Source organism: Mobula birostris, chromosome X (assembly GCF_030028105.1).
Source record: "Mobula birostris isolate sMobBir1 chromosome X, sMobBir1.hap1, whole genome shotgun sequence".
NCBI lineage: Eukaryota > Metazoa > Chordata > Chondrichthyes > Myliobatiformes > Myliobatidae > Mobula > Mobula birostris.
In genome coordinates this window covers 40220887-40245613 of record NC_092402.1, presented here as the reverse complement: position 1 = coordinate 40245613, position 24727 = coordinate 40220887, and the positions used below count along the sequence as shown (strand labels likewise).

Below are 24727 nucleotides of genomic sequence, written 5' to 3'. Positions count from 1 at the left end.
GTTGACAATAATGGAATGGCGATTATATTTCCAAGCTCTGTAATTTGAGGTGAATCGGCAAGCGTTCCTTTGCTCCTGTTCTTTTCTTTCTAGCAGTGCGATTTATAGATGGTGTGCATTTACAGCTGCCATTGACAGGGAGTGAATGTCTAAGGGCTACTGCTAACCAGTGAGCAAACTGGTTGATTGCCAAGTATAAAGGATCAGAATCAGATTTATTAATACTGATTTAGATCGTGTGAACTTGAATTTTCACATGAATTTATTGGTCAATGTACAGCTAATGAATTAAACAGTGATAACGGTGGCATCTAAATTATATCCAAGATTTTTGGAGATAAGCTTCTCCTGCTATAGCTTAGCAATATTATTTTTTTATTTGTATGATTTAACCCAGTTACAAATATTATTCCCTTGCTTCCTCCAGTGTGTGACTGCAGTAATCAAATTGTTGTCGAGAAATGGTGCCAGCCAACACAGGTTATTAGAAAGGTTCTTGAACAGCTAATCAGGGTAGACTACGAACAGAAAAGATGGCCACTGTCTTTATGACACAAAAAAACAGAAAATGCTTGAAACACTCGGCAGATGAGGTAGCATCTGTACTGCCACCTCTTGCTGAATGTTTCCAGCACTTTTTATTTCATATTTCTAGGTTTTCCACCTTAAGTTTTTACATCTCACCAACAGCCAATTTAATGCCCATAAACTCAGACATGTATGTAGTTTTGTTTATCAAAGCATCATAAGAGCAAGTGGCTAGTCAACCCACTGACTATGCTGGCTCCTAATAGAGCAATCCTGTCAATTCTATTCCCCTGTCCTTTCTCCATTGCACACTAAATTATTCTCTTTCAAGTACTTATTCAATTCCCCTTTGAAGAGACCAATTGAATGTATATCCTCACTCTAGCTTCTAATTACTTTCAATAATGATGATTTTGCCTCACATCACCTTCACAATTTCCTAAAGTTTTAAATCAGTGTCTCATTCAGTGGCTTAACCTATCTACTAATGGATACAGTTTACATCTAATTACTATTTCTCAATCACTCTCAAAGTTGTCCACCTCTATTAAGTCTTCTCTCGGGTTTCTTTGTTCCCAGCAAAACAATTCCAGGCTTTCCAGTGTAAAAAAACCCTCTTGCACGAAACTATTCTAGTAAATAGACTTTCCACCTTCCCCAGGACCTTCATTCCCTTACTAAAAGGTGGCAATCAAAATTTTCATAGAAACAGCAAAACTCAATCTATATTTACACACTTATTACATTGGCGTCAAGAATACTGATCCACAGGCTTTTTTAAAGTGTACTGGGAAACTTTACAGGGTCCAACTGGACTCTGGAGCAATCATTTGTTTTGGAGTCAGTTCAGGCTTTAAGCAACTTGCAGACTGTAACCTTTGCACAAAATTATTGTGGTTGTGAGAAATTCTGTTTCAGAAAATGTCAGTATTTTTGAATATGTGGAATTCATTTGTTTTACTTTCTGATTTTTGGCTAGAATAAATTTAAAAGACAAAATCTGCTAGGAGTAGTGGTGTCTCTAGTGTATCATAGCTATTCAAAGACCATTATTGGAATTTTGCTTTTCAGATTTTATTCTTCCTCTTTATTTCAACATTGCTGCCATCCAATGCAAGAGCTTTAATCAATACCCTGGGTATTATAATCTCTTTTCCATTAGTAAAGCCTTAAAGTCACAAACAATTCTTTAAATTGGAGACAAGCAATATACCAGCACATCTGGGATCCATTCCAGTGCTGCCATGCAGATGTACAGGTCTTTTCAAATTCGAGGGCTTAAAATTCCTGTTCACTTCAAATGGTGCCAATATTCTGCTAGGTTACAAGGTCAAGAATAAACAGATTTTAGCTGAATATGCACAAAACAGAAGTTTTTAAACTCTTCTCATAAACTTCAATCATGCATCAGTAACCAGCAATGTATCAAATATCCTCAATAAAAGCCATCTCTGTAGCCAACATTTTACATTTGTTTGTTGCCTTTCAGTTTCAATACGAGAAGGAATAGCTGAATTAAAACAAACACATTGAACAGCAAGCCAAACCATAAAAAGGGGACACAGCTGTTTCATTTTTATTGCCACAATTTAAAACAAGATAGATGTTCTGGAAAAGGAATTAAAAAATTATGGGAGATAACACCTATTAAAAGAGGCCATTTAAAAACATAGCAAATTGCCTGTAGAGCATCGGTAATCAGTTTGCAATGGGTCAAAAATGTGAGAAATACAATGCTACCATCAAGTAGAAGCAAGGATGTGTAAACAGCAGAGTAACTACTGGAGTAGAAATCATGATCATAAATGCACCGGTTGGAAGAATACAGCCGAAGCACTAACTCAACTCAACAGACGTGGCAATGTGTCCATTAGAGAGACCTTGCCTTAACGCTGAAATGTTTGACAGTTAATATTCTAAAGTGACAGGATTAACAGGCTGAAACAAGAGGGGGAAACAAGAGGAAAGAAAAACCTTGATGGAAGACAAAATGACAGTTGGGGTAAGACACATCAGCAAGGGTTAGCAGGGATTACTATTCCAAAAACTATTAGCAAGTGTTTCTTAGTCAGTTTGTTTTGCATTGGAAGAGGCTTTGAAGAACGTTCTTTTTCACCAAGTGGGTTTTGTCTTTCATCCGTTTCTTTATTAGACAGTATAGTATAATCCTGGTCATAATTTACGAGCATGTACTGAATAGTCTGGAGATCACAGTTTTATTTCATACCTCAAATACGGTCAATGCTTCAATTAAAATAAACATTAGACAATTTGCCAATCTTCAGCAGTTACCATTATAAGAATACGTTTTCTAAATGATTAAAAAAAATACAAAATCGGTTGTTCTGACAGCTCTTGTGGCATCTTCCAGTTTTGCGCTGTTGGTGTCCTGGCTTTAAACCTAGAGGAGGTAGTTTGGAAATAAATCAATAGGTTCAATTTAGTGTCAGAGAAATGTATACAATACACATCCTGAAATTAATTTTCTTTGTGTGTTCAGAATTATTTTGTCAACAAACTGTTAAATCTCTAATAATTGATCATTTCATGTTCCTTAATGTAATTTTTCAGAATTGCCAGGTGAAAGTTTATTTTAAATTGAGGCAAGTGGGAAAAGAACTAAGATTTTTACTATTTATACAGCCAAGCATAACAAGTCAATATTTTGATTTTTCTGTATGAAACACTAATGTTCGAGAACGGAAAGGCCTACAGAAAATGGTGGATAGAGCCCAGTCCACCATAGGCAAAGCCTTCCCCACCATTGAGCACATCCACAAAGAGTACTGCCACAAAAAAAGCAGCAACCATCATCAGCGATCCCCACCATCCAGACAATGCTCCCCTCTCATTCTGCTGCCATCAGGAGGAGGTAGGGGAGCCTTAGATCCCACGCCACCAGGTTCAGGAACAATTATTGTCCTTCAACCATCAGGCTTCTAAACCAGCATGAATAACTTCATTTACCTCAACTCTGAACTGATTCCACAACTTTCAAGGACTCTACAACTTATGTTATCAGTTATTTATTTACTTATTTATTATTATGGTTATTATTGTGTTTGCACAGATTGTCTTCTTTTGGACAGTGGTTGTTTGTCAGACTTTGTGTGTAGTTTTTCACTGATGTTATTGTATTTCTTTGTTGTACTGTGAATACCTGCAAGAAAATGAACTTCAGGATTTTATATGGTGATATCTATGTACTTTGATAATAAACGTACTTTGAACTTTGATTTTATTTCGTCTGGTGCACCAGGAAGCATGATAGAAATAGCATTCTTCCTCCTCCTGGGGCCTTAGCAGTCATGATGGTTACAGTGCATTTTAATGGACTTCTTGATTTTGATTACTTAATATACATTTGTACTTTGACCACTCCACTGGTTATAGGTGCCTTGTCAACTTCCCAATGTTCAGCATGTAAATGATTATTTCATTCAAGGGGCTTCTAAGCTTATTGTTTGTACTAATACAAAACAAAAAATAGTTCTTAAATTTCAGATATACAAATTGGTGTGCCTTCTGAATGGAACAGATATGCACATACTTCATAAAATCACTATTCTATCTGTTAGGTTATTGCACAAGCTTCTATCAAAGACAGCAACAACCAGCTCCCATTTACAATACCTTACAACTCAAATTGCTAGCCTTTCATCTGCCTGTCACCCAAGCAGTAAGAGATCCATTGACTGAATAAGTCAGGAGAGGTATGAACAGCACCTGTTAAGATTTAACACATGCTGTCATTATATTTGGTAAAATATACATGAAAATAAATTTCAGATTATCATTCTACACTTTGAGGGGACACAAACTGACAATGCATTTTCTGTCTGCAAATCTTCATTCAAACTAAAAAAGTTTTTAAAAAATTGGTTCACAGTTGCTAGCTGCAATATAATTAAGGTTGCATGTTATACTATATTGAACTTCAGAAGGACTAAATGCACAAAAACTGGTATTTGCATGTTTGAGATGGAGGACGAATTCCTGGTCTTTTTGCTATGTTTATGCATTTTTACTATTAATATTATACAACTTCCCTATATGTGCATCCTTTCAAGTTTTCCCTTTTTCCCAGCGTATACATTTCCACCAAATCCTCATTATTCATTAGTGGACGTCATGCAGGTAATAACAGAGAAACAACAAACTCCACTCAGGCCGCAGCCTCCGATCTCTCCATAGAGTTTTGTCTTAATGCAAGGTTCAGCTTGTCAAAATAAGCTGATATATATCAAGCACTCTAGACCTCGATTTTAGCCACAAAGCTGCTCTTATTCCTGACCCTCCAAACCTGTGCACAAGATCTGTCCTCACTGCTGAACTTGGGTCCCTACACACCTGGCCCATATTCTGGACCTCAGTGTTCCCAATCCCAACTCCAGCCATACACCAACTGTTGGTATTTCACTGCTTGCCATTACAAAATATAAGATAGAGTCCTTCTCATAGCAAACAGGATACACCAGATGCCATAGAACAGGGCTCTGGAGATTGTCTGACATTTATCAATGCTCCTAGTGAACTTGGTCAACCTTGTGAGTACACACAAAATAATGGCTTGGTGCACGCTGCTCACGTAGACGTGGCACTGTAACTACATACATTTTATCTCGAAGTATTGTTGCAAATCCTGTGTCATTCACACTAGCAACTGTTTTTTTTAAACATACCTTCGACACAATCCTGAAGCTAATCCTAGAAAGAGAGAAATTAGGTAAAATTAGTGTGTAACAAACAGACAACATTGTGCATGCAAATAAAAGTCAAAAATGTACCATCATATCTCAATTTGCAAAAGGGATATGTTCTTAGAAATATTTTGCAAAGCAAAACTTTGTAATTTAAAAGGGCTAAATGAAATGCATTATGAGTACTTTGGTACAGCCTATTCCTCTGTGCAGAGAGTCCAAGCAATCAAAAGTTTCAAAGAATCAATGACATTATTACAAAAATTTATTCTCTGAGAAATTATCACAACTTCCTGGAAGGGTTCCATGTTTGTTTGTCCGTCCTTGTGTATAATTTTTTTTTTAATTGATTCTAATGTATTTCTTTGTTCTAGTGTCAATGCCTGCAAGAAAATGAATCTGCATGTAGTATATGCTGACATATACGTACTTAAATAATAAATTTACTTGGAACTTTGAAATTTTAACTCCTCATCTGAAATCCGATGGGAACTGGCAGTCAACAGAAAACAGCTGAAATTGAGCAGTGGAAGCACACATCTATCTGGCATTGGATATGATTTGAAAGCACCCAACTTTTCATCCAATGAGATCTCTCTCTATGTCAGGCAGCGGTCTTATGCATTTATGCAAATTAGAGTTATATCTTGTCCACAAGACCCAAGCAGTCAGCAGATGCTATGACAGCAGGAACTTAAACAAACAGCCAGATATACCTTTAAGTTCAGAGACTTCATTTTATTTTGCAGGGGCAACGGAAGCAAGGCATCAACTGGTGTATGAAAGCTTTAAAACCACATGGATCTCTATCCATTACACCTACACTGTCTGGGCCAGCTGCTTTATAATGTCTTAATATTTTATTGAGGTAGAGAAAGAACACCCAAACCATTCAAATAGTCCTGATGAAGGGTCTTAGCCCGAAACGCCGACTGTACTTCTTCCTATAGATGCTGCCTGGCCTGCTGCGTTCACCAGCATTTCGTGTGTGTTGCTTGAATTTCCAGCATCGGCAGATTTTCTCGTGTTTGCGCTTTTAAATAGCCTTTCTGTTCCTTTCCAAGTAGTTGGATCAGACATGGGTGTGACATCAATTAATTCCACAAGGCGTTAATCAGTATTTATCTATTATTTTTTCTGGCTGGTAGTTGTGCAGAACAACAAGCTGCAGTGATAATTGCTGGACAATTGTTGAAGTGCTTCCGAATGTGGGAGGTTTCCAGCAGAGTGGCAAAGTAAATGCAGGATAATTAACAGAATACTTTAGAAAATGACTAAAATAAACATTTTAGTTCCATTGTCAATTATAATGCACTCTTATAATGATTGCTTGTCAGATTCTGCCTCAATTTGAATCGACCAAGAGCACTTTTAGGATATGTACAATGCCAATACATTTATAATCAATCCACTCCCACTGTTATTCTTGCTCTGGAACGTCAGAACAAACTAAAATGCCAAATATATACTGTACAAGACACACCAAGTTTGTTAATAAATCACATTTGTACATTATAGGATGCCAGCCTACAAATTATGAAATTTATTGATTTCAGCTTCACAACTTGTTATGGGAATGTGATTATTAGTTCCATTTTCACCACAAGGGAATTTTGTTTCTATTTAATGTAATCAAGCACAGATAACACTGCAACTAGAACTTCAAAATGACCAGTCATTTGCCTGCAACACACAAATAAAGGTGTAGGTGGCAAACCAATTCATCTCCCTACACTCTTCCAGTCACTAGGCATAAGATGTTCTTGGGGTTTTTGATGAGCATTTATCAACGAAGAGCTACCCAACCCAACAATATAAACACAAGAGATTCTAAAGATGCTGGAAATGCAGAGCAACACACCTCTTCTCTTCACCTGCCTATCTCCTCCCCCTGGGGCTCCTCCTCCTTCCCCTTCTCCCATGATACACTCTCTTGTTCAATCAGATTCCTTCTTCTTCAGCTTTTACCATTTTCATCTATCACCTCCCAGTTTCTTGCTCCATCCCACCCTCCGCCATTCACCTGGCTTCACTTATCACTTTCTATCTTGTCCTCCTTCCCCACCCCCCTTTGTTCCCTTGCATAGATGCTGCCTGACCTGCTGAGTTCCCTCAGCATTTGTGCATGTTGCTACCCAAAAATAGTTGTCTTATTTATTCTCTCTCCATAAAAGCTGTTTAAGATGTCTAATAGCTGAGAATGCCAGACTACATTTTCCAGTTCCTGCACTAGAGGCTGATGCATTTACATTTATTCCTGTCCAGTTCTCCTACATACACTGTCTATGTGACCCAAAAGCACTTGGGAAAGGAAGTCTGTCCTTGGCTTCTACTGTTGGCAATGTATATAGAGAGACTTTCTCCTTGCCGGACTTTGGCTAGCAAAGTAAACTTCAAATTAAGGTTAATTGATCTGTGTCAATTAATAACATTTTCACTATGATTGAATATTTACATCTAGATCATCCATTGTAGGAGGCGGCCCAGTGTCCTTTAGATCTTTCAACATCTGAAAAATAAAAAATTAAGCTGAGTGAAAAAATTGCAAGGTCCTGATGTACAACCTCTTGAAATTAAACATGTTTCCTCACTAAAAGAGCAAATAATGATGATTTTAAAATACGTTTTATAGATAATATGGTAAAAAGTTTACATCCTGGTACTGTAGATAAAAATCGTACATGCCTGTGTAATGTTCAAAATCTGACAACGCAAGATGGAAAATTGGAGTGAAGTCTGGGATTTCCCCTTCAAGTATTCTGAGTTTAGTGCATAAAGGATGGAGCTTACACAGCTGGACACCATTTGTCTGATTTTTATTCATACCCCATAAGATCCTGTGTGGCCTGCTTTTGTACAACTTGAAGGGAAGTTATTCTTCTTGAACCACCGTCAGGGATGCTCCTTGAGAAAATTTAACTCCCTCAAGATACAACACACCCACCACTCTCCAACTGCATTTCCTCCTATAAGATATAGGAGTAGAAGTAGGACATTGAGCCCATCAGGACTATTCTGCCATTCAACCTCACCCATTTCTTTCTCCTGCTTTCTCGCATAACCCTTAACCCTTTACCAATTAAGAACTTATTAATTTCTGCCTTAAATACTTGACATCCATCACCCTGTAGTAACAAATTCCATAAATTCACGCTCTGCCTGAAGATATTCCTTCTCATCTCAATTCTAAAAAAAACTTACTTTCATTCTGAGGCTGTGCCCTTGAATCCTCAACCCTCCTACTAATGGAAATGTCTTCTTCATGTCCACTGAATCCAGGCCTTTCAGTATTCATCAAGTTTCAGTGAGATCCCCCCTCATTTTTCTTAACATTGAGTACAGGCCCGGAGCTGTTAAATGCTCCTCCTACGCTAAACCTTTCATTCCTAGGATCATTCTTGTAAACCTCCTCTGGACCCTCTCCAGGGACAGCACATCTTTCCTTTGTTATGGGGCCAAATATTCCAAACACAAGTCTGGCCAATTCCTAATAAAGCAGTATACCCTTGCATCTCCTTCTCTCGCCCACCGTGCAAATTACAACCTCATGCACCTCGCCCTATCACAGCCTGACAAAAACAAGAGAGAAAATGTGTTAGTGAGAAAGAGGTGTCAAATGACAGTCTGTCAGCCTTTAGCAGTAACACAGATCAAATTCACAAGGGAATTGATTAGTAACAGCCTACTTTGTATTATTTTATTCATCTGTTATCTTATTTTCCAAAGTACTTAATGGGGTGCATTATGATGAAGAAGTACACATACTAATTTAAAAAAATAATAATCAGAAGGGAATTCAACGATTTAACTATAGGGAATGTAGAAAAATGAGTTTTATTTTAATGTCAAGGGAAAAATGTTGTTATACTGGCTGTTCTAACAGTAAACTGAGCACAAACTTCATCAGGGACAGAGTTGAGGGAAGGATGCAGAACATGCAAGGTTTAAATGGTATTCCAGTATACCTGGTGTTTGCTTTACAAAAAACATGTCAGTAATGGGGAAATGTAAGTGTAGCTTTCTGAGAATCATGCTACATGATTGGGCAAGTCTGCTAGTGACAGGTAGTGATATAGTGATGAGTATTTAAGAACCACTAAATGAAATTAAAATAACAAATTTGACTAAAGGAGTTAATGGTCAGTTCAATAGTTACAATGACATGTAAGAAAATCATCCTACCCAAGCAGCCTATCTTAAATTATGGAGGTTCTACAATATATTTGTTATTATTTTGCACGACAAGTGAGTTAAAGGTCTCTAACACAAGCTAATAGTGTTGCAGGGGTTCAACTTGCATTTGCATAGTGTTCCAAGTCAATCATCTGCTCATCATCATCGTGCCAATCTCTCCAGTTATCAAAGTCCACAACTAACCAAGCGTGCTGTGAGAGAGAAACAGACAGAGGTTAGTATGATTTTACAGCCTGTTCTATAAACATTAGCAAAACAAGACATCCTGTTCATGGGTTACCATTTTACCTTTGGAAAATGGGTATTTATTGAAATAAAGATTGATTATGAAAACAAATCATCTAGTTGATCCTCAACAATGAAAATGGTTTAAGTTTCCAATTTGTGATCCTGGGCTGGGCACTCTGACATGCAACAGAATTGCAAAATTTGCTTTCCGTTATGATAAGTGGGTCCTTTATATTAACACTGAGCTAACATGCACCAAATCACTTTACTATTACTACAATGACAAATGAAAGTACACACAAAAAGGGAGCAGCAAGAAATCCTAACAGGCAAGAATTATAAGACCATAAGATATAGGAGCAGAATTAGGTCATTTGACCCATCGAGTCTGCTCCGCCATTTCATCATGGCTGATCCATTTTCCCCCCGGCTCCAATCTCCTACCTTCTCCCTATATCCCTTAATGCCCTGACTAATCAAGAATCTATCAAAAATGCAACAAATTTTGGAATTTTCACCCACAATAATTGCATTACTCCAAAGCCAAACTTAAAAGCACAATCTCCAAGCTCTCAAAATCATAGTTCTCAATGAGAACTGTTGCTTGAACATTCTGAGCAGCTTTTGCTGAGCCTGGTTAGTCGGGTTGGGGAACAGGCATTAGGCATCTTATAATTATGATGGAAGACTGCACAGGAATGACTAAAGACACTGCAATGCCTTCAATCTTCCATAGATTTTATAACATCAGGAACGATGCTCTCAGTCATTAGCAATTCATTCACTTAATTAATCTGTAACCATACCTTGGTTTTGTCTTTTGTTAACCTTGGCCAAGCTTTTTTACCTTCGATTTTCCTCATGAATAGGGTAATAGACCTATCGGAGCGTTTGTGCCTTGAATCCTATTGGTTGGAAGAAGAACAAAACAATGACAAAGGCGAAAAAGATGTCTTAGCTTCTAATGCAGTAAAGCAGCAAGTTATGCGCTATTTAATGATGGCATAATATGCTGTCTTTTTCTCTAAGTAACCCATATTCAAAAGCAAAATTTAGCTTTGCACTTCGATACTTAGTGACATTTTTAGGATCAGACTCACGAGCTGTCTGATTAACAGTTTTCTAAACTAAGGACCCACACATCGATGAGATACTTTGAAATACTCAGCAAGAACTACCAATCCTGGTTGCATCTCCAGTCAGCTCATCGGAGCACAGATGTCAAGGAACCTGCCAGCCTCATCAGCAATGACCTTTATGTCTGTCCTAGGAAGGGGACTGAGAACTTATGGCAAAGACGGGACAAGAGGTAGTGGCCAAGCATGGCTCCTGCAAAACTGGATCACCACAACTTTCCATCAGGAGTTTTGGAAAAATATTTGAAGCTCATGATGGTGGGGGCTGGTAAAGATACCAACACCTGCTCCACACTTTGTGGATTAATTTTTCAATGGAGAATTTCAACTGGCATCAGGCTCTTAACTTGTATTACTGCCCAAGCTGCATGCTTAAAGGCACCATGGATTTAGTAAAGAGGCCAACTTCTTGTAATCCTATTGATGAGCTGCAAATATCCTCTCAATATTTCAACTAATCTTCAAGATAAACTTGAATTTAGCGATAATTTAATCTAGTGATAATTAATGGTAGATGATATCCAGTTAATACCAGATTGTTTAAGGTTTAGCTTAGCTACAGATTGATACAAAGCATCTTGAACTTTAGGAAATGGAGAAGGGACTCATTTCAGGGACGGGGTGGAACTGAAAGAGAGCAAGGTTTTCACAGGGCCAGAAGGCTTTCAAATGGTTAAACAAGGGATATTTGGGTGAATCAGCAGATATAGAATGGCGGGACAAATGCAAAGCAGTTAGGAATTAGATATCATGGTTGTGAGAATCAGAGAAGCAAGGCAAAGAAGAGGAGGAAGTCTTTAAGCAGCAGACGGAAGTGGAACTGAAGATGTTCATAGTGAGAGGTAAAATGGTATAATTGAAGGAGGCAAGTTTAATGATGAAATCACTAAAGAGGCCATTACAAATAGTCAGGGATTAGAAGGAGCGGTGATGGGCTCCCATAGAAGAGGGAACATTTAAGCAATATAATTTTAGAACAATCGAAAAATGAAATTTGAAGAAATGAGAGCAAGAGGAGGCAAGGAGTTCTTTGCTGAAGAGGCTTAGAAAACAAATAAACTCGGCTCAGGATTCCAGTGGGATACAGGTATTGATTTTTAACCGACGTTTCGATGACAAACTCTGCCATCTTCATCAGGGATGAATATCAGGCTTAGAAAAGCTGGTCATTTTTCACATTAGCTCAGAGGAAATAAAATCAATTGCATCAGCTCACCAGCTGCCCAGTATAAAAGTCAGCTGACTCAGCAGTGACAAAGATTTAAAATTGAACCCTTTGGATTGTGTTGCTTCACACTACACCAGACAAGGTCTTCAGACACTAGGCCAATATTATTTTGGTCTATCTTTCAGCTTCCCACTTTAAATATTGTGTAAAATCAATACCTTTCTCATGGTGCTGGGCATAATGAGAGTTTGCCACTGAACACATGCCTAGGCACTGTCAATCATTCAAAGCGCATACTTACATTTGGCTCCACTTTGCTATACAATTCAATGTTATTGTATAGTTTGGTATTATCTGCTGTTCTGCAACTGTTGAATTTAAAATGAAAAGAAGTTATCATTACATCAGTTCATTATGCCTCAACTATCAAGATAATGACTTGCATTTACAGGATTTATATTAGAAATTTGCCTCGGGCCAATAGTGCTTAGAAGGTGCTGGATGCTGGTAGATAATCAGAAGGGGTAGCTGATCCATCACCCATTCAGCATTGCAGACTAAGTGTCAATGTTTACTGCCACGAGCAAAAAAATTCTTGCAGTTTTCTGAAGTCCTTTGGGGTAAGAAATCTATTGTCTTTCTCTAGTCTGGCCTACGTCACTCCAGATCCACCAATGTGGTCGAGTTAAATGCTCTCCAAAGGGCAATTAGGGATGGGCAACAATTGCAAGCCTTGCCCAGATCCTGAAACAATAAATAAAAACACTCTCCAATATATCCATTCATTCATGTTACAATTACGGAGTCTTGAATGGGATGCCTGACAGAAACAAAATGTTTCACCTCAAAGATCAAAATAAGCACAACTGTTTTTAATCCCTATTCTGCTGCATAGTCTTTGGAAATTTAGGATTGTCCAGCCAATGTTTCAATGCCAGACTATTCTCATCTCAGCTGTACATGTGACCAATGAACTACGTTTAAGAAGTACTAAGCAATTAGCTTAAATGTCCTCTGTCTGTATTACATTCCAGCTGTTCCATATAATGACATAGATCACTACAGCACAGAAACAGGCTCTTCAGCCCATCTAGTCCATATCAAACCATTATTTTGCCTTGTCTCATTGACCCACAGCTGGACCACACCCTTCATACCCCTCCCATCCATGTACTTGTATGTTAAAATGAACCCCGCATCCACCACTCCCACTGGCAGCTTGTTCCACACTCTGAGTGAAGAAGTTCCCCCTCATATTCCCCTTAAATATTTCACCTTTCACCCTTAACCTATGACCTCTTGTTCTGGTCTCATCCAAGCTCAGTGGAAAAAGTCTGCTTGCATTTACCCTATCTACGCCCTGCATAATTTTGTACACTTCTAACAAATCTTCTCTCATTCTCCTACACTCCAGGGAATAAAGACAAATCTGAAACAGAATCGATGAATCTATAACTGGAAAAATTCCACTTGGCTGCAGTTAAGATAAAATATTTTAACTAAGTTAATATATTTTCCACTGAGAAAGGATTGTGTATTGTGGATATTACTGGATACATCAGACTTTCTGGGTAATGCTGAAATTAGTGAGCTCCTCATCTTTCAGGCAATTCCAATAGGTGCTTTATTTGCATTATTTCATTCTGAAGAGCAAGTCAAGAGATTAGCGGCAGTGTAGATGTTTCTTTTGAATGGTGGAAATGCAAAATACTGTACATTGTATTGATTTTTAAATGTTGCTCATTCAAAATGTCAAGAATAGTGTTAAATACATTCTGTAATTCACCCATTATGTTCTCTCCTTGCTGTTCCCCATCAACCAGGAAAAGTTGAATGCAGTACTGTATAAAAGACTTAGGCACATATATATATAGTTAGGGTGCCTGAGACTTTTGTATAGTACTGTATTTGTCAATTTGGACCGAATAGTGAGTTTGTAAATCTGGCAGGAGCAAAGTTTGTTGGGAATGGTGAGGGAGGAGCACAGTGGGAGGGGTGTGGGACAGGTAGCACAGAAGGAGTGCCAGGGGTGAGGGATGGTACGGGTGCAGACACACCCAGCCCTGAGACACCAGGCAAGGTCATTTAATTCCAAGCAATTGGTGGTTTATCGATCATTACAGAATGTTTCTCTGCTAGTTCCCGCCCCCTTCTTTCTCCCTTCCCCTTTTCCCAATCATGATTCTCCTCTCCCTGGCCCCTTTCCACTCTCAGTCCACAATAGAGACATGTATCAGAATCAGGTTCACTGGACACATGTCATGAAATTTGTTTTTTTGTGTGACAGCAGTACAGTGCAACACATAAAATTACTACAGTACTGTACAAAAGTCTTAGGCATCCTAGCTATACATATGTGCCTAAGACTTTTGCACAGTATTGTACTTTGAGGGGAAAAGACAATAATTTGCATCTCCATATATTACTGGACCTCAGTTTGATTAATATTGGGGAAAGTCTCTGATCAGTATGAAGAAAACAATTCACATGGGTCTGCTATTTGCAACAATTTTGCATCATAGCAAGGTATAGGTTCTTGATTAGTCAGGGTGTCAAAGTAAGAGAACGGGAGTGAGCGAGAAAATAAGTCAGCCATGATGGAATGGTGGAACATTCTAGATGGGTTGAATGGCCTAATTCTGCTCCTATTGGTGATAAGTTACTTAAGTACATCCATGGAAATCTTAAACTGTATTTAGTACATGTAAAAGAAAATGGCTTACATCAGTTCACAGTATCACAACATTGTATGCAGTCCATATAGAGAGAAATAGTCAACTGCATAAAACTTAAGAACTCAGTAAAATTGAACTGGGTCCTGTTTGCATTAGAGTACAGAATTTTTAACCCATTTCAGGCTGGAAGCCTAAAGAACTATGGAAGAGCAATAAACATTGATCTTGCTAGCAAAGCCCTTATCCTAATGATGAATAATTCTAAACGATTTCTAAGTGCCAGGCAAATAACCTCTTCCTTAATGTCAACAAGACAAAGAACATGGTTATTATCTCAAGGAGAACTTGCCTCACTCACATCCCTCTTTATAACCGTGGCACAGCAGTGGAAACTGTAAGCAATTTCAAACTCCTGGGAGTTCACATCTCACACAACCCAGAACCCACCATAAGCAATCAGGAAAGCTCACCAATGCCTCTACTTTCTGAGGAGGCTGAAGAGAGTTGGACTACGTACATCTATACTCACATCATTCTACAGATGCACAGCATCCTGACAAGCTGTGTCACTATTTGGTACGGAAATTGCTCTGCAGCAGACAGGAACGCTCTACAACGGGTAGTCAGAACTGCCCAATGCACCAGTACCAGCCTACCCACCATCAAGGACATATATATTGAAACGTGCTGGAAAATGGCCAGTAACATCATAAATGATCCCACCCACCTTGCTCATGGACTGTTTGTCCCATTCCCATAAAGGAGGAGGCTACATAGCATCCATGCCTGGACCACCAGACTCAAAAACAGTTACTTTCCTCAAGCAGCAAGGCTGATTAACCCCTCCACCCACTAACCCACCCCTCCACACCCCCAACCATCCTAATTTATTATTTCCTGTCAGTCTCCTTACAGTATGTACAGATACTCCTGTCTCTTGCATCACTTTATGGGCATACAATCAATGAATACAAGTTATCTTATGTACTTATATTTCTTTTTTTATCATTATTGTGTTCTTTATCTTTTGTGGGTTTTATTGTACTGCATCAGATCTGGAGTAACACTTATTTCATTCTCCTTTACAGGAAATGACATTAAGCAACCTTGAACCTTGAAATGGTATTTATGACTGAGGAAAAGCATAATCAATGCAGGTTGACTAAAGGGCAGTCTGCAAAGGCTTTATCACCCACCAATGAGCATTTCACTCCTTCTAGTAGCAGAAAGCACATTGAGTCATGCTGCAAGACATTATAGAATTTATATACAGTATCAGGAAGTATATGGTCATGCACTTCCTGACACTGTATATACAATTCCAAGAATGGGTGGGGGGATCTCATTGAAACCTATTAAATGTTGAAAGGCCTTGATAGTGTGGATGTTTCCTATGGTGGAGGAGTCTACAACCAGAGGACACAGCCTAGGAATAGAGAGATGTCCATTTAGAACAGAAATGAAGAGGAATTTCTTTTGCCGGAGAGTGGTGAATCTGTGAAATTCATTGCCACAAGCAGCTGTGAAGGGATACAGAGAGATGGCAGGAGATTGGGGTTGAGAGGGAAAATGGATCAGCAATGATGAAATGGTGGAGCAGACTCGATGGGCCAAATGGCCTAATTCTGCTCCTATATCTCCTGGTCTTATTTGATGGCAACTTTATAATCACATATCTATTCACCAGTGCAGATTTAAATGAATAACAATGAAATGAATAAGTTATGGTAAATGCAGGGTTTCTTACCTAAAGATCAGCCTAAATTTTTCAATTTTAACGTAAACATCCTTACTATCTTCTACGCAGAACTCAACAAACACATAGTTCTTGCGATCATACCACTGAGTTTTTGCTGGTTGACTGAAGAAATAAAAGAATACGTGAATCAAACAGCAGTCAGTCATTTGCTAATTTAAATTTTCACATTTAGAAACAGAACAATAAAAAGGCAACTGTTTGTTTTTGATTTTACAGCTTTGCATGGAAAAATAACAATTAAGTTAGGGGTAAAATTAGGAGAAGTGGGTACTCGACCATTCCTTTAAAGATATCACTTCTTTGTGTCTCAACTTTAAAACTGAGAAAGTTTATTCTAGAAACTTATTGTTGTCTTTGGGTAGAGCATACATGTCTCTGAATGCAGCAGTTTGTTTCAGTTTGAACAACAAAATGTTTTAAACACCACAAGCTTATTTATTTTCATCCTATCCTGTTTTTCTGATACCTCCATCATTACTGTGGCAGTAATTGCATTCTCTTAGTGAAGCCAAATGCTCAGCATTTATTAAATAACACACCCTAGCCTTCTGCCTCCACAAGATCAATTTATTTTTGGTTCCTAAATGCCCTCACCCTTCTTTTGGTTACACTTTCAATTTATGTTACTTGTTAAGCTCATCTCATACTTCCCTTTTGACTCTTTTAATGTGTAATACAATTCCCTTTTATGTGGTAATGAATGGGTTTCTCTCTTTAAAACAGATGTCCATAAATTGATTTGGGGGGCGGGGGGGAAGAGTGAAATCTACTAGCTCAAACTGGTGCTCGGAACCATCAGCAACAGCAGAAATGTACGTCACTAATACCATGGTTTGACATATCCCACACTTAGCCACGCAATCAAGCCAGGGGATCAAAATAGAAACTATTGTGCTTAGTGATCTTACATTATTGCTTTCATTCAAATCAGGATGGTGAAGGCTGTCCTAGAGTGCCACTGATAACTCCCTACTGCATGCATTTTAACGGTACCTTCACTGGAGAACTCATCTCTTCACCAACTTCTCAATACACTGAACAGCAAACAGTGGACTTGTCAACAATATCTAGATCCCAAAAATATGAGTGAAAAGGAAAACTTATAACAACTCAGAAACTAACCAGGGAACTTTTGGCGCCACATGGAAAACCAGCACCATAATGGGAATATTAAGCATTTAGAAGACCACATAGTGAGCAAACAAACAGATCACCTCCCATGATCTCCATTCACTAGTATATTCAGTGAACAGCCTGAAAGCATCGAACTACATCATTAACTATGCTAAACTTTTAGATGGAGGGTAAGTCATTCTTATTGAATAAAGACCCACTTGGTTTTAGTCATTGATGAAAACTAATCTGTAACGTTCATGACAAGTGTGGGTGCACACAGTTCACACCGTGACCTACCTGTACTCAGCTTCTTCACACATAGTCACTTTACCCAAATTCCCGTCAAAACTTCCAAAGGAAAATAAGTGGGGCAGATTGCTCAGAAAAGTTTGCTGAGATTGTTTGTTCCTAGCATGCAGGACAGAAGCAGCTGCTGCTATTTTTAGCTGGTTGTTTCCCTGCAGGACGTTACTGTTTTAGACCCTGCACTTTGTCAAGACTTCTCTGCTCCGCCTCCACTGCCCAATTTTTACCAACAGCTGTTCCCTTGGCTTCCTCTTTCCCTTGCCTGTCCAGGCTGTCAATCAGTCTTGTTTATCTTTGGCACAAATTGAAGCTTAATTACTTAATTAGTAAGTCAAAGGCAAAGCAGGAAGAACACCAAAAAAGACTTTTTTTTCTAAGTTATGTGATTTATTCATACCACTATAGATGTATCGCACAGGCACACACACACACACAAACACTAAGTCCACAGAGATCGTCTCTGACTACACTCACACTATGAACATGGATGCATTGCTTGAACTCTATTTTTGCTTTAGTTCTCCTCCCATGCCCCATCTCTCTCGCTACCTGACTCCTTTACTATATTGTCCCTTCATTTTCCCCAATTCCTTTGGCCCCTATCTTCTCATCTCCCTCCTTCTTTTCCTACCTCTTTCCTATTTAGCCCATTCCTTTCTCCTTTCTTTATTCTTGCTCTCTCCTGCTGGCTGCTTATGCTCTCTAAGCTTGAGACGGCCTATTCATTCCCCATTTCCCCGCTCTGCCCATGCACATTCCCAACAGTTGTGTCATCTCAAACTTGCAGCCTCATCCTGATCCCTCACTCTCTCAGAAAAACACAAGGGGAACTTTCATCCACCCTTCTGGTGATAGCAGATCTTGGCACACTGCAACATCCTCCGACCAGTTATCAGTTGAAAAACATTGTCAAAAACATCTTTGTACTTATTTTGATCTTATTTCTACTCTCCTTTCTGATTTACTGCAGCCTATAGCTGAGTCCTCTTACAAATGAGCTTGGTGAATAAGCCCGCCAAGGCTCATCTTCTTTCTATCTTTGACTGGTTCCTGCTTTTCATTAATAACTTTTTTTCTTTAATTTTCCATGATTGTAAATTATATTTTGTTTCATGAAGGCAGATTTGAACCAACCAATTGCCATTGTGAGATAAAAGTTCACATACAAACAATCTGAGAAGCGATTGATCTGGATAATTGCTAAATGATGTTGGCCAGTCTAAAAGAGTAAGTGGTGTGAAAGTATAAATAAAAAACATAAAATTCTAGAAACAGTCAACTGGTCCAGTAGCATCTGTGGAAGGAGAAGCAGAGGTAACCTCTCAGGTTCTAGAGTCACAGACCTGAAACATTAACCACTTCTATCAGTTAACTGCTAATGGTTTCCATTTACTATCAGCTTTCTGCGATCGTAAGAACATTAAACCAATAATACAATCCAGTATTCAAAATGTGGGAGTCACCTATCACCAAGGTAGCTCATTGTGGATCTGCCAACTTTATATTTTGAATGGTGAGAATCATTAATTCCTCAGTCTTAGCATTTTCTCTTTAAAAAAAATACACACTTGAGTTGCATGAGTTAGTAAGCCGTATAATCACACTAATTCCTTTTAGTGTTTAGTGCCTGATAGCTTGCAGATCAATAGAAGACTGCCAATGCACAGAAAGGAAGGCACATTTACTCAGCAGCTTTGGTGGACTCAGTGATGAACCAAAGTAGAATTAGGATTCTCAACTCTTTATACATTTATTAAGAGAAGATATAATGGAACAGAACTGATCATAACTTATTTGACTAGAGAAATAACGGGTAACACAATTTTAGAACAGGTCTCTTAAGAATTAGAAGTTAAAGAATAACTGGCCAATAGAAAACCATAAGATTTTCAGAATGTTTTATCACCACTCCTTAAGCATGCTACAATTATTATTTGAGGTAATTAGAGGAGAAAGTGGATTTGGTTAAAGGTATTAAAATAACCAAAGGCCTATACACAAAAGGCATTTAGTAAGGTTGATTTATTTTGGCTTTTATCTTAGTGGGGTGCAGGGAAGAGCTGGTTGGGAGTTGGAATGCAAAACTGAGGAAATATTCCTCCAATTACACAAAACTTGGCCACTACCCCATTTTGAAAGCACTAAATCTCAAAAAAGACATTTCTACAGTACCTCCAGACTTGCTGAGCTCTGGGCATTGACCTTCAGCTTTGCCCTCAAGACTTCACTGACTTCTGGGTATAGTCTTCAGGACTCACCGATCACGGGTTTGTCCTTCAGGCCTTGACCCAGGACTCACCAATCACAGATTTGACCTTCAGACCTCAACTCCGGACTTGCCAATCATTTTAATCTTGTTGTTAAAGAGATTAAAAAATACTATGGGTATAGAAATCTTTTTACCTTTTAAGAAATAATAGGTCATAGAGAACCATACAGCATGGAAACAAGCTACTACTACTACTACTACTACGTCAACTCAGGCCTAGGGGGCCGACGTCGGACACGATGATGGACTCTCCACTTCTCCCTCTCCCTCATCAGTGTGTTCAGTTCATCTACATTAGCCGCGTCGCTGTCTTCTAGGAGCGTGTTGACCATAGTCTTGGGAGGGCGCCCAGGGTTCATCGTCCCATGCTTGGGCTCCTATATGATGACTAGGCTGGCAGGTAGCTCAGGATGGCGTAGACAGTGCCCTGCTAGTTGCAGTCTTCTCGCCTCGATTTTAGTGGTGAGCATCGGTAGGTCATTATAGAGCTCGACGTTTGTCATGTGCTGTTGCCAACTCACGTCAAGAGCCATCCGGAGCATTCGTGTATAGCAACCATCTAGAGACTTTCACATAGTCTTGGTGAGTGTCCACGTCTCGCATCTGTACATGAGAATGGACTCTATGACTGCTATGAAGATCCTCTTTTTAGGCCCTCTGGTCAGGTTCGACTTCCAGATTTCTTTCATGTCGTTCATAGCCCTCCACGCCAGCGCCTTCCATATCTTTATGTCCTTCTCCGAACTCATCATTCTTGACCCGAGGTACTCGTAGTCAAAGACTTTCTTAATGGTACCATTCTTTACGGTCTTGAGAGTACCTTTGTCACAGTTAATGCCATGTACTCTATCTTTTTAGTGTTTAGGTGAAGTCCAACTTAATTGCACTCAATTTCCACTTTTGTCAGTAGCTGCTGTGCTTCCTCCATCTGGTCAGAGAGCAAGACTATGTCATCTGCAAAATTGAGATCTGTGAGTGTAACTGGTCTGACCCTTTTGGTTCGTCCTGGTTTTATGGTAAAACCAAGCTTGTCATGATCTTTGGTAGCTTGACGCAGAGCGTAATCAAGGACAATTATAAAGATGTCGGGTGCCAGAGTGTCTCCTTGCAGCACTCCAGCTAGGAGCTGCTGTTTCTCCATCTGGTGATATAACTTTCGCCATGGTTTTGGTATAACTGGACTCTATTGCTCTCAGTAGATGGTCTGGCACTCCGTAAGCTTTCAGGATCTTCAGCATTTTACCTCGGTGAATGGAGTCAAAAGCTTTGCGGAAATCGATGTAAGTAAGCACGGCTGGTAGGTTGTTCTCCTTGACTTCCTCGATGATTCTACGGAGAGCAAGTATTTGCATCACTATTGTACGCTTCTGCCAAAAACCATTCTGATTGAATCTTAGCTTAGGGTTAATGGCGGTGCGAATCCTGTTCAAGATCATCCGATTGTATAGCTTTGCTAAGATGCAGGTCAAGCTGATACTGCGGTAGTTATCTGTCTTTGTGAGGGATCCAGACTTGGGGACTGGGATAATGTTTGAGAGTGACCACTGTTCTGGTTTGTCGCCTTTCATCAGTGCCGTATTACATGTGTCCAGCAAGATGTCGTCCAGGTCGCGGTTCTTCAGGACATCTGGTGGTATCCCATCTGGTCCAGCGCTCCTGCCCTGTCTGAGTGCATATTTGGCCTTCTTCAGTTCCTCAATGGTGAATGGGCCGTCATCGACGTTGAATTGCGTTAGTATCGTGGGTATGTCCTCTTCTTCTTCTGTGATCGTTGGAGGGCTTCCCAGCAGGTTCTTAAAGTGGGTAAACCATAGTCTAGACACAGTCCTCTGCTGTTTTATCACTTATTTGACCTGATGGGGACTTCTTCCGTCTGCTGATCTTGTTGACTAGGCACCATGCTTCTCCATGCTGCTTGTCTTCATTAGCAGCCTCTACCTCTCTAATCCTCTCAGCTAGTTCCCCTTCCTTCAACCCAACTCCTCTATGGTGACCAAGATGTCTTCCAGATCTAGTCCCGTTAACCTGTGTTTGGCACAAATCCCTCTGAACCTTTCCTATTCACAAACCTGGCAAAATTCCTTTTAACTCGGGTCACTATCGACTTAATCTGGTAGTTCATGTCATATATTGACCATCCTCTGTTAAGAAGCCAGCCCTCAGGCCCCCTTTAAGTCTCTCCTTCTCACCTTTAATCAATGCAATCTAGTTTCAGGCTCCTAGGCTCCAAGGAAAGAATATAAAAAGAAATGGGAGTCAGGAATGAAATTAGAAATCTTACTTTCACATAACAGTGGTGGAAATACTTCACCTAAAAGCTGCTAGGTCAAGTACAGGTGACACCATTTACATTACGGCAGATCAGGTTACAAAAATTTGCCCTTATGGAATTTACAAATCACAATCAAAATATCTAGGTTTTGCATTACGGAAAACAATGTTAGTTTCCTCCACCCCTCTCCCCCAACAAAGGGAATGACTCCAATAATTTTACGGCATAAATCAAGATTTTTCATGGCATCATCCAGCAGGAATACAGGCCCTTTGGCCCACCAAGTCCATGCTAACCATTGAGTACCCATTTTATACCCATACCACACTAATCCCATTTTGCTCTCCCTACATTCCTTTTGGCTTTCTATAGTTTTTACCACTCACATACACACCAAGGAATAGTTAAAACAGCTACTTAACTTGCCTTTCAGATGTGGGAAGAAACTGGAGCATTCAGGAAAAAAATCAAAAAAATTCAAGAATACTTTTCACTGAGGGTGACTTAATATTTTTAAGGAAGTGAAAATGGAAGTTGTCACTGTTCCTGCTCTAGGGTTAATAAGACCATAAGACATAGGTGCAAAATCAGGCATTTGGTCCATCGAGTCGGCTCTGCTATTTCATCATGGCTGATTTATTATCCCTCTCAACCCCATTCTCCTGCCTTCTCCCTATGACCTTTGATGCCCTTACTAATCAAGAACCTATATACTCAATGACTTGCCTAATAAAGCATCTGTGGCAAAGAATTCCACAGATTCACCACCCTCTGGTTAGATATATTCCTCACCTGTTTTAAAGTGACGTTCTTCTATTCTGATGCTGTGCCTTCTGGTCCTAGAATTCCCCAACATAGAAAACATCCTCTCCACACCCACTATATATAGGTCTTTCAATATTCAATAGGTTTCAATGAGATCTCTCTCATTCTTCTAAATTCCAGTGAGTACAGGCCCAGAGTCATCAAATGCGCCTCATACATTAACCCTTTCATTCCCAGGATCATTCTCATGAACTTTCTCTTGACTCTCTCCAGTCAGTCACTATGGCACTCCTCCTCTTCCCTCTTCCTTTCTGAACCACAGAGTCAGTCTCAGTCCTAACGACCTGGTCCCTGCAGCTATCCCCTGGTAGCTTGTTCCCCCTCAACACTATCCAAAGCCAGTGTTATTAAGGGGGACTGCCACAGGGGTACCCTGCACTGTTGGCCGATTCCCTTTCCCTCTTCTGACAGTCACTCAGCAGCCTAGAGATAACTACCTCCCTGTAGCTCCTATCTGTCACCTCCTCATTCTCCCGTAAGAGCCAAAGGACATCCAGCCACAGTTCCAGTTGCCTATCTAGGGAGTTAGATATGGCCCTTGTGGCTAAAGGAATCAGGGGGTATGGAGGGAAGGCTGGTACAGGGTTCTGAGTTGGATGATCAGCCATGATCATACTGACTGGCGGTGCAGGCTCGAAGGGCCAAATGGCCTACTCCTGCACCTATTTTCTAAGTTTTCTAACACAGTAAGTGCAGCCTCTGCAAGCAGCTTTCTGTTTTAACTACCAGCAAACTTGAGCACGTTCCTGCTCTTCTGCTAGTCAGCCCATTCATTTCTGTATTCATGCTATCGGCCCAAAGTCCTTGACATTGGTTGGGTAGCTGGGGGTATGGTGGGAGAGTCTGGTGAGAAAATGCCAGCAGTTTCCAAAATGTTTTTATCCAGTCATAAAATCTTAGGCTGTGAGCAGCCTTTCTTTACATTATACATCCAAAACGTTGGAGGAACTCAGGATGTTTCTGGCTGAGACATCCTGATGAAGGCTCTCAGCCCAAAACATCAACTGTTTATTCCTGTGCATGGATGCTGCTGAGTTCCCCCAGCATTTTGTGAGAGTTACTCTGGATTTCCAGTATCTGCAGAATCTCTCATGTTGACTCTTCCTTTATATTAACATAGAAATGACTACCTTCATTGTCCACATTAACCCGACAGGCAGTATCGATTTGTCAAAGGATTGCACCAGCTACTCAGAGGGCAGTTATTGACTTGAAGAGCAAATATTCGTTTCCACAATGTCATGTTTTACATAGAAAGCAAAGAATTTTGTTGAACTTTTGTGGCCAACTGCCACATTTGTAGATTCATTTTAAATTGGGAACAATTTCTTCAAGTATATAAGTTTTATATAAATTGTTTGACTAGAAATTCAGTTCTATAATGCTGTGTTTTCTCCAGTGTTATGAGACTGAAAAAAAAAATTCCGTGAATAGAATAGAAAATTATTTTGATTTGAGAAATTCAACAAGCTTCTTGCTGTCATGAGTCACCTTTACAATGTTGATGTGAGTTCCATGTCAGAGACGGACAGAATTATGTCATTTACCCTG

At 39.5% G+C, this 24727-nt stretch overlaps 1 protein-coding gene across 1 annotated transcript; it reads right to left on the bottom strand.

The window, feature by feature from the left end:
* Positions 1-1595: 1595 nt before the first annotated feature.
* Positions 1596-24073, bottom strand: ptges3l (prostaglandin E synthase 3 like). The gene is made up of 8 exons (XM_072249660.1): positions 17802-24073; positions 16377-16490; positions 12256-12322; positions 10457-10555; positions 9527-9613; positions 7684-7737; positions 5211-5235; positions 1596-2929 (listed from the first exon to the last, which is right to left on the bottom strand). The coding sequence occupies exons 1-7, from the start codon at positions 17822-17824 to the stop codon at positions 5230-5232; spliced, it is 450 nt and encodes a 149-aa protein (XP_072105761.1). The 5' UTR covers positions 17825-24073; the 3' UTR covers positions 1596-2929; positions 5211-5229.
* Between the last annotated feature and the right edge of the window lie 654 nt (positions 24074-24727).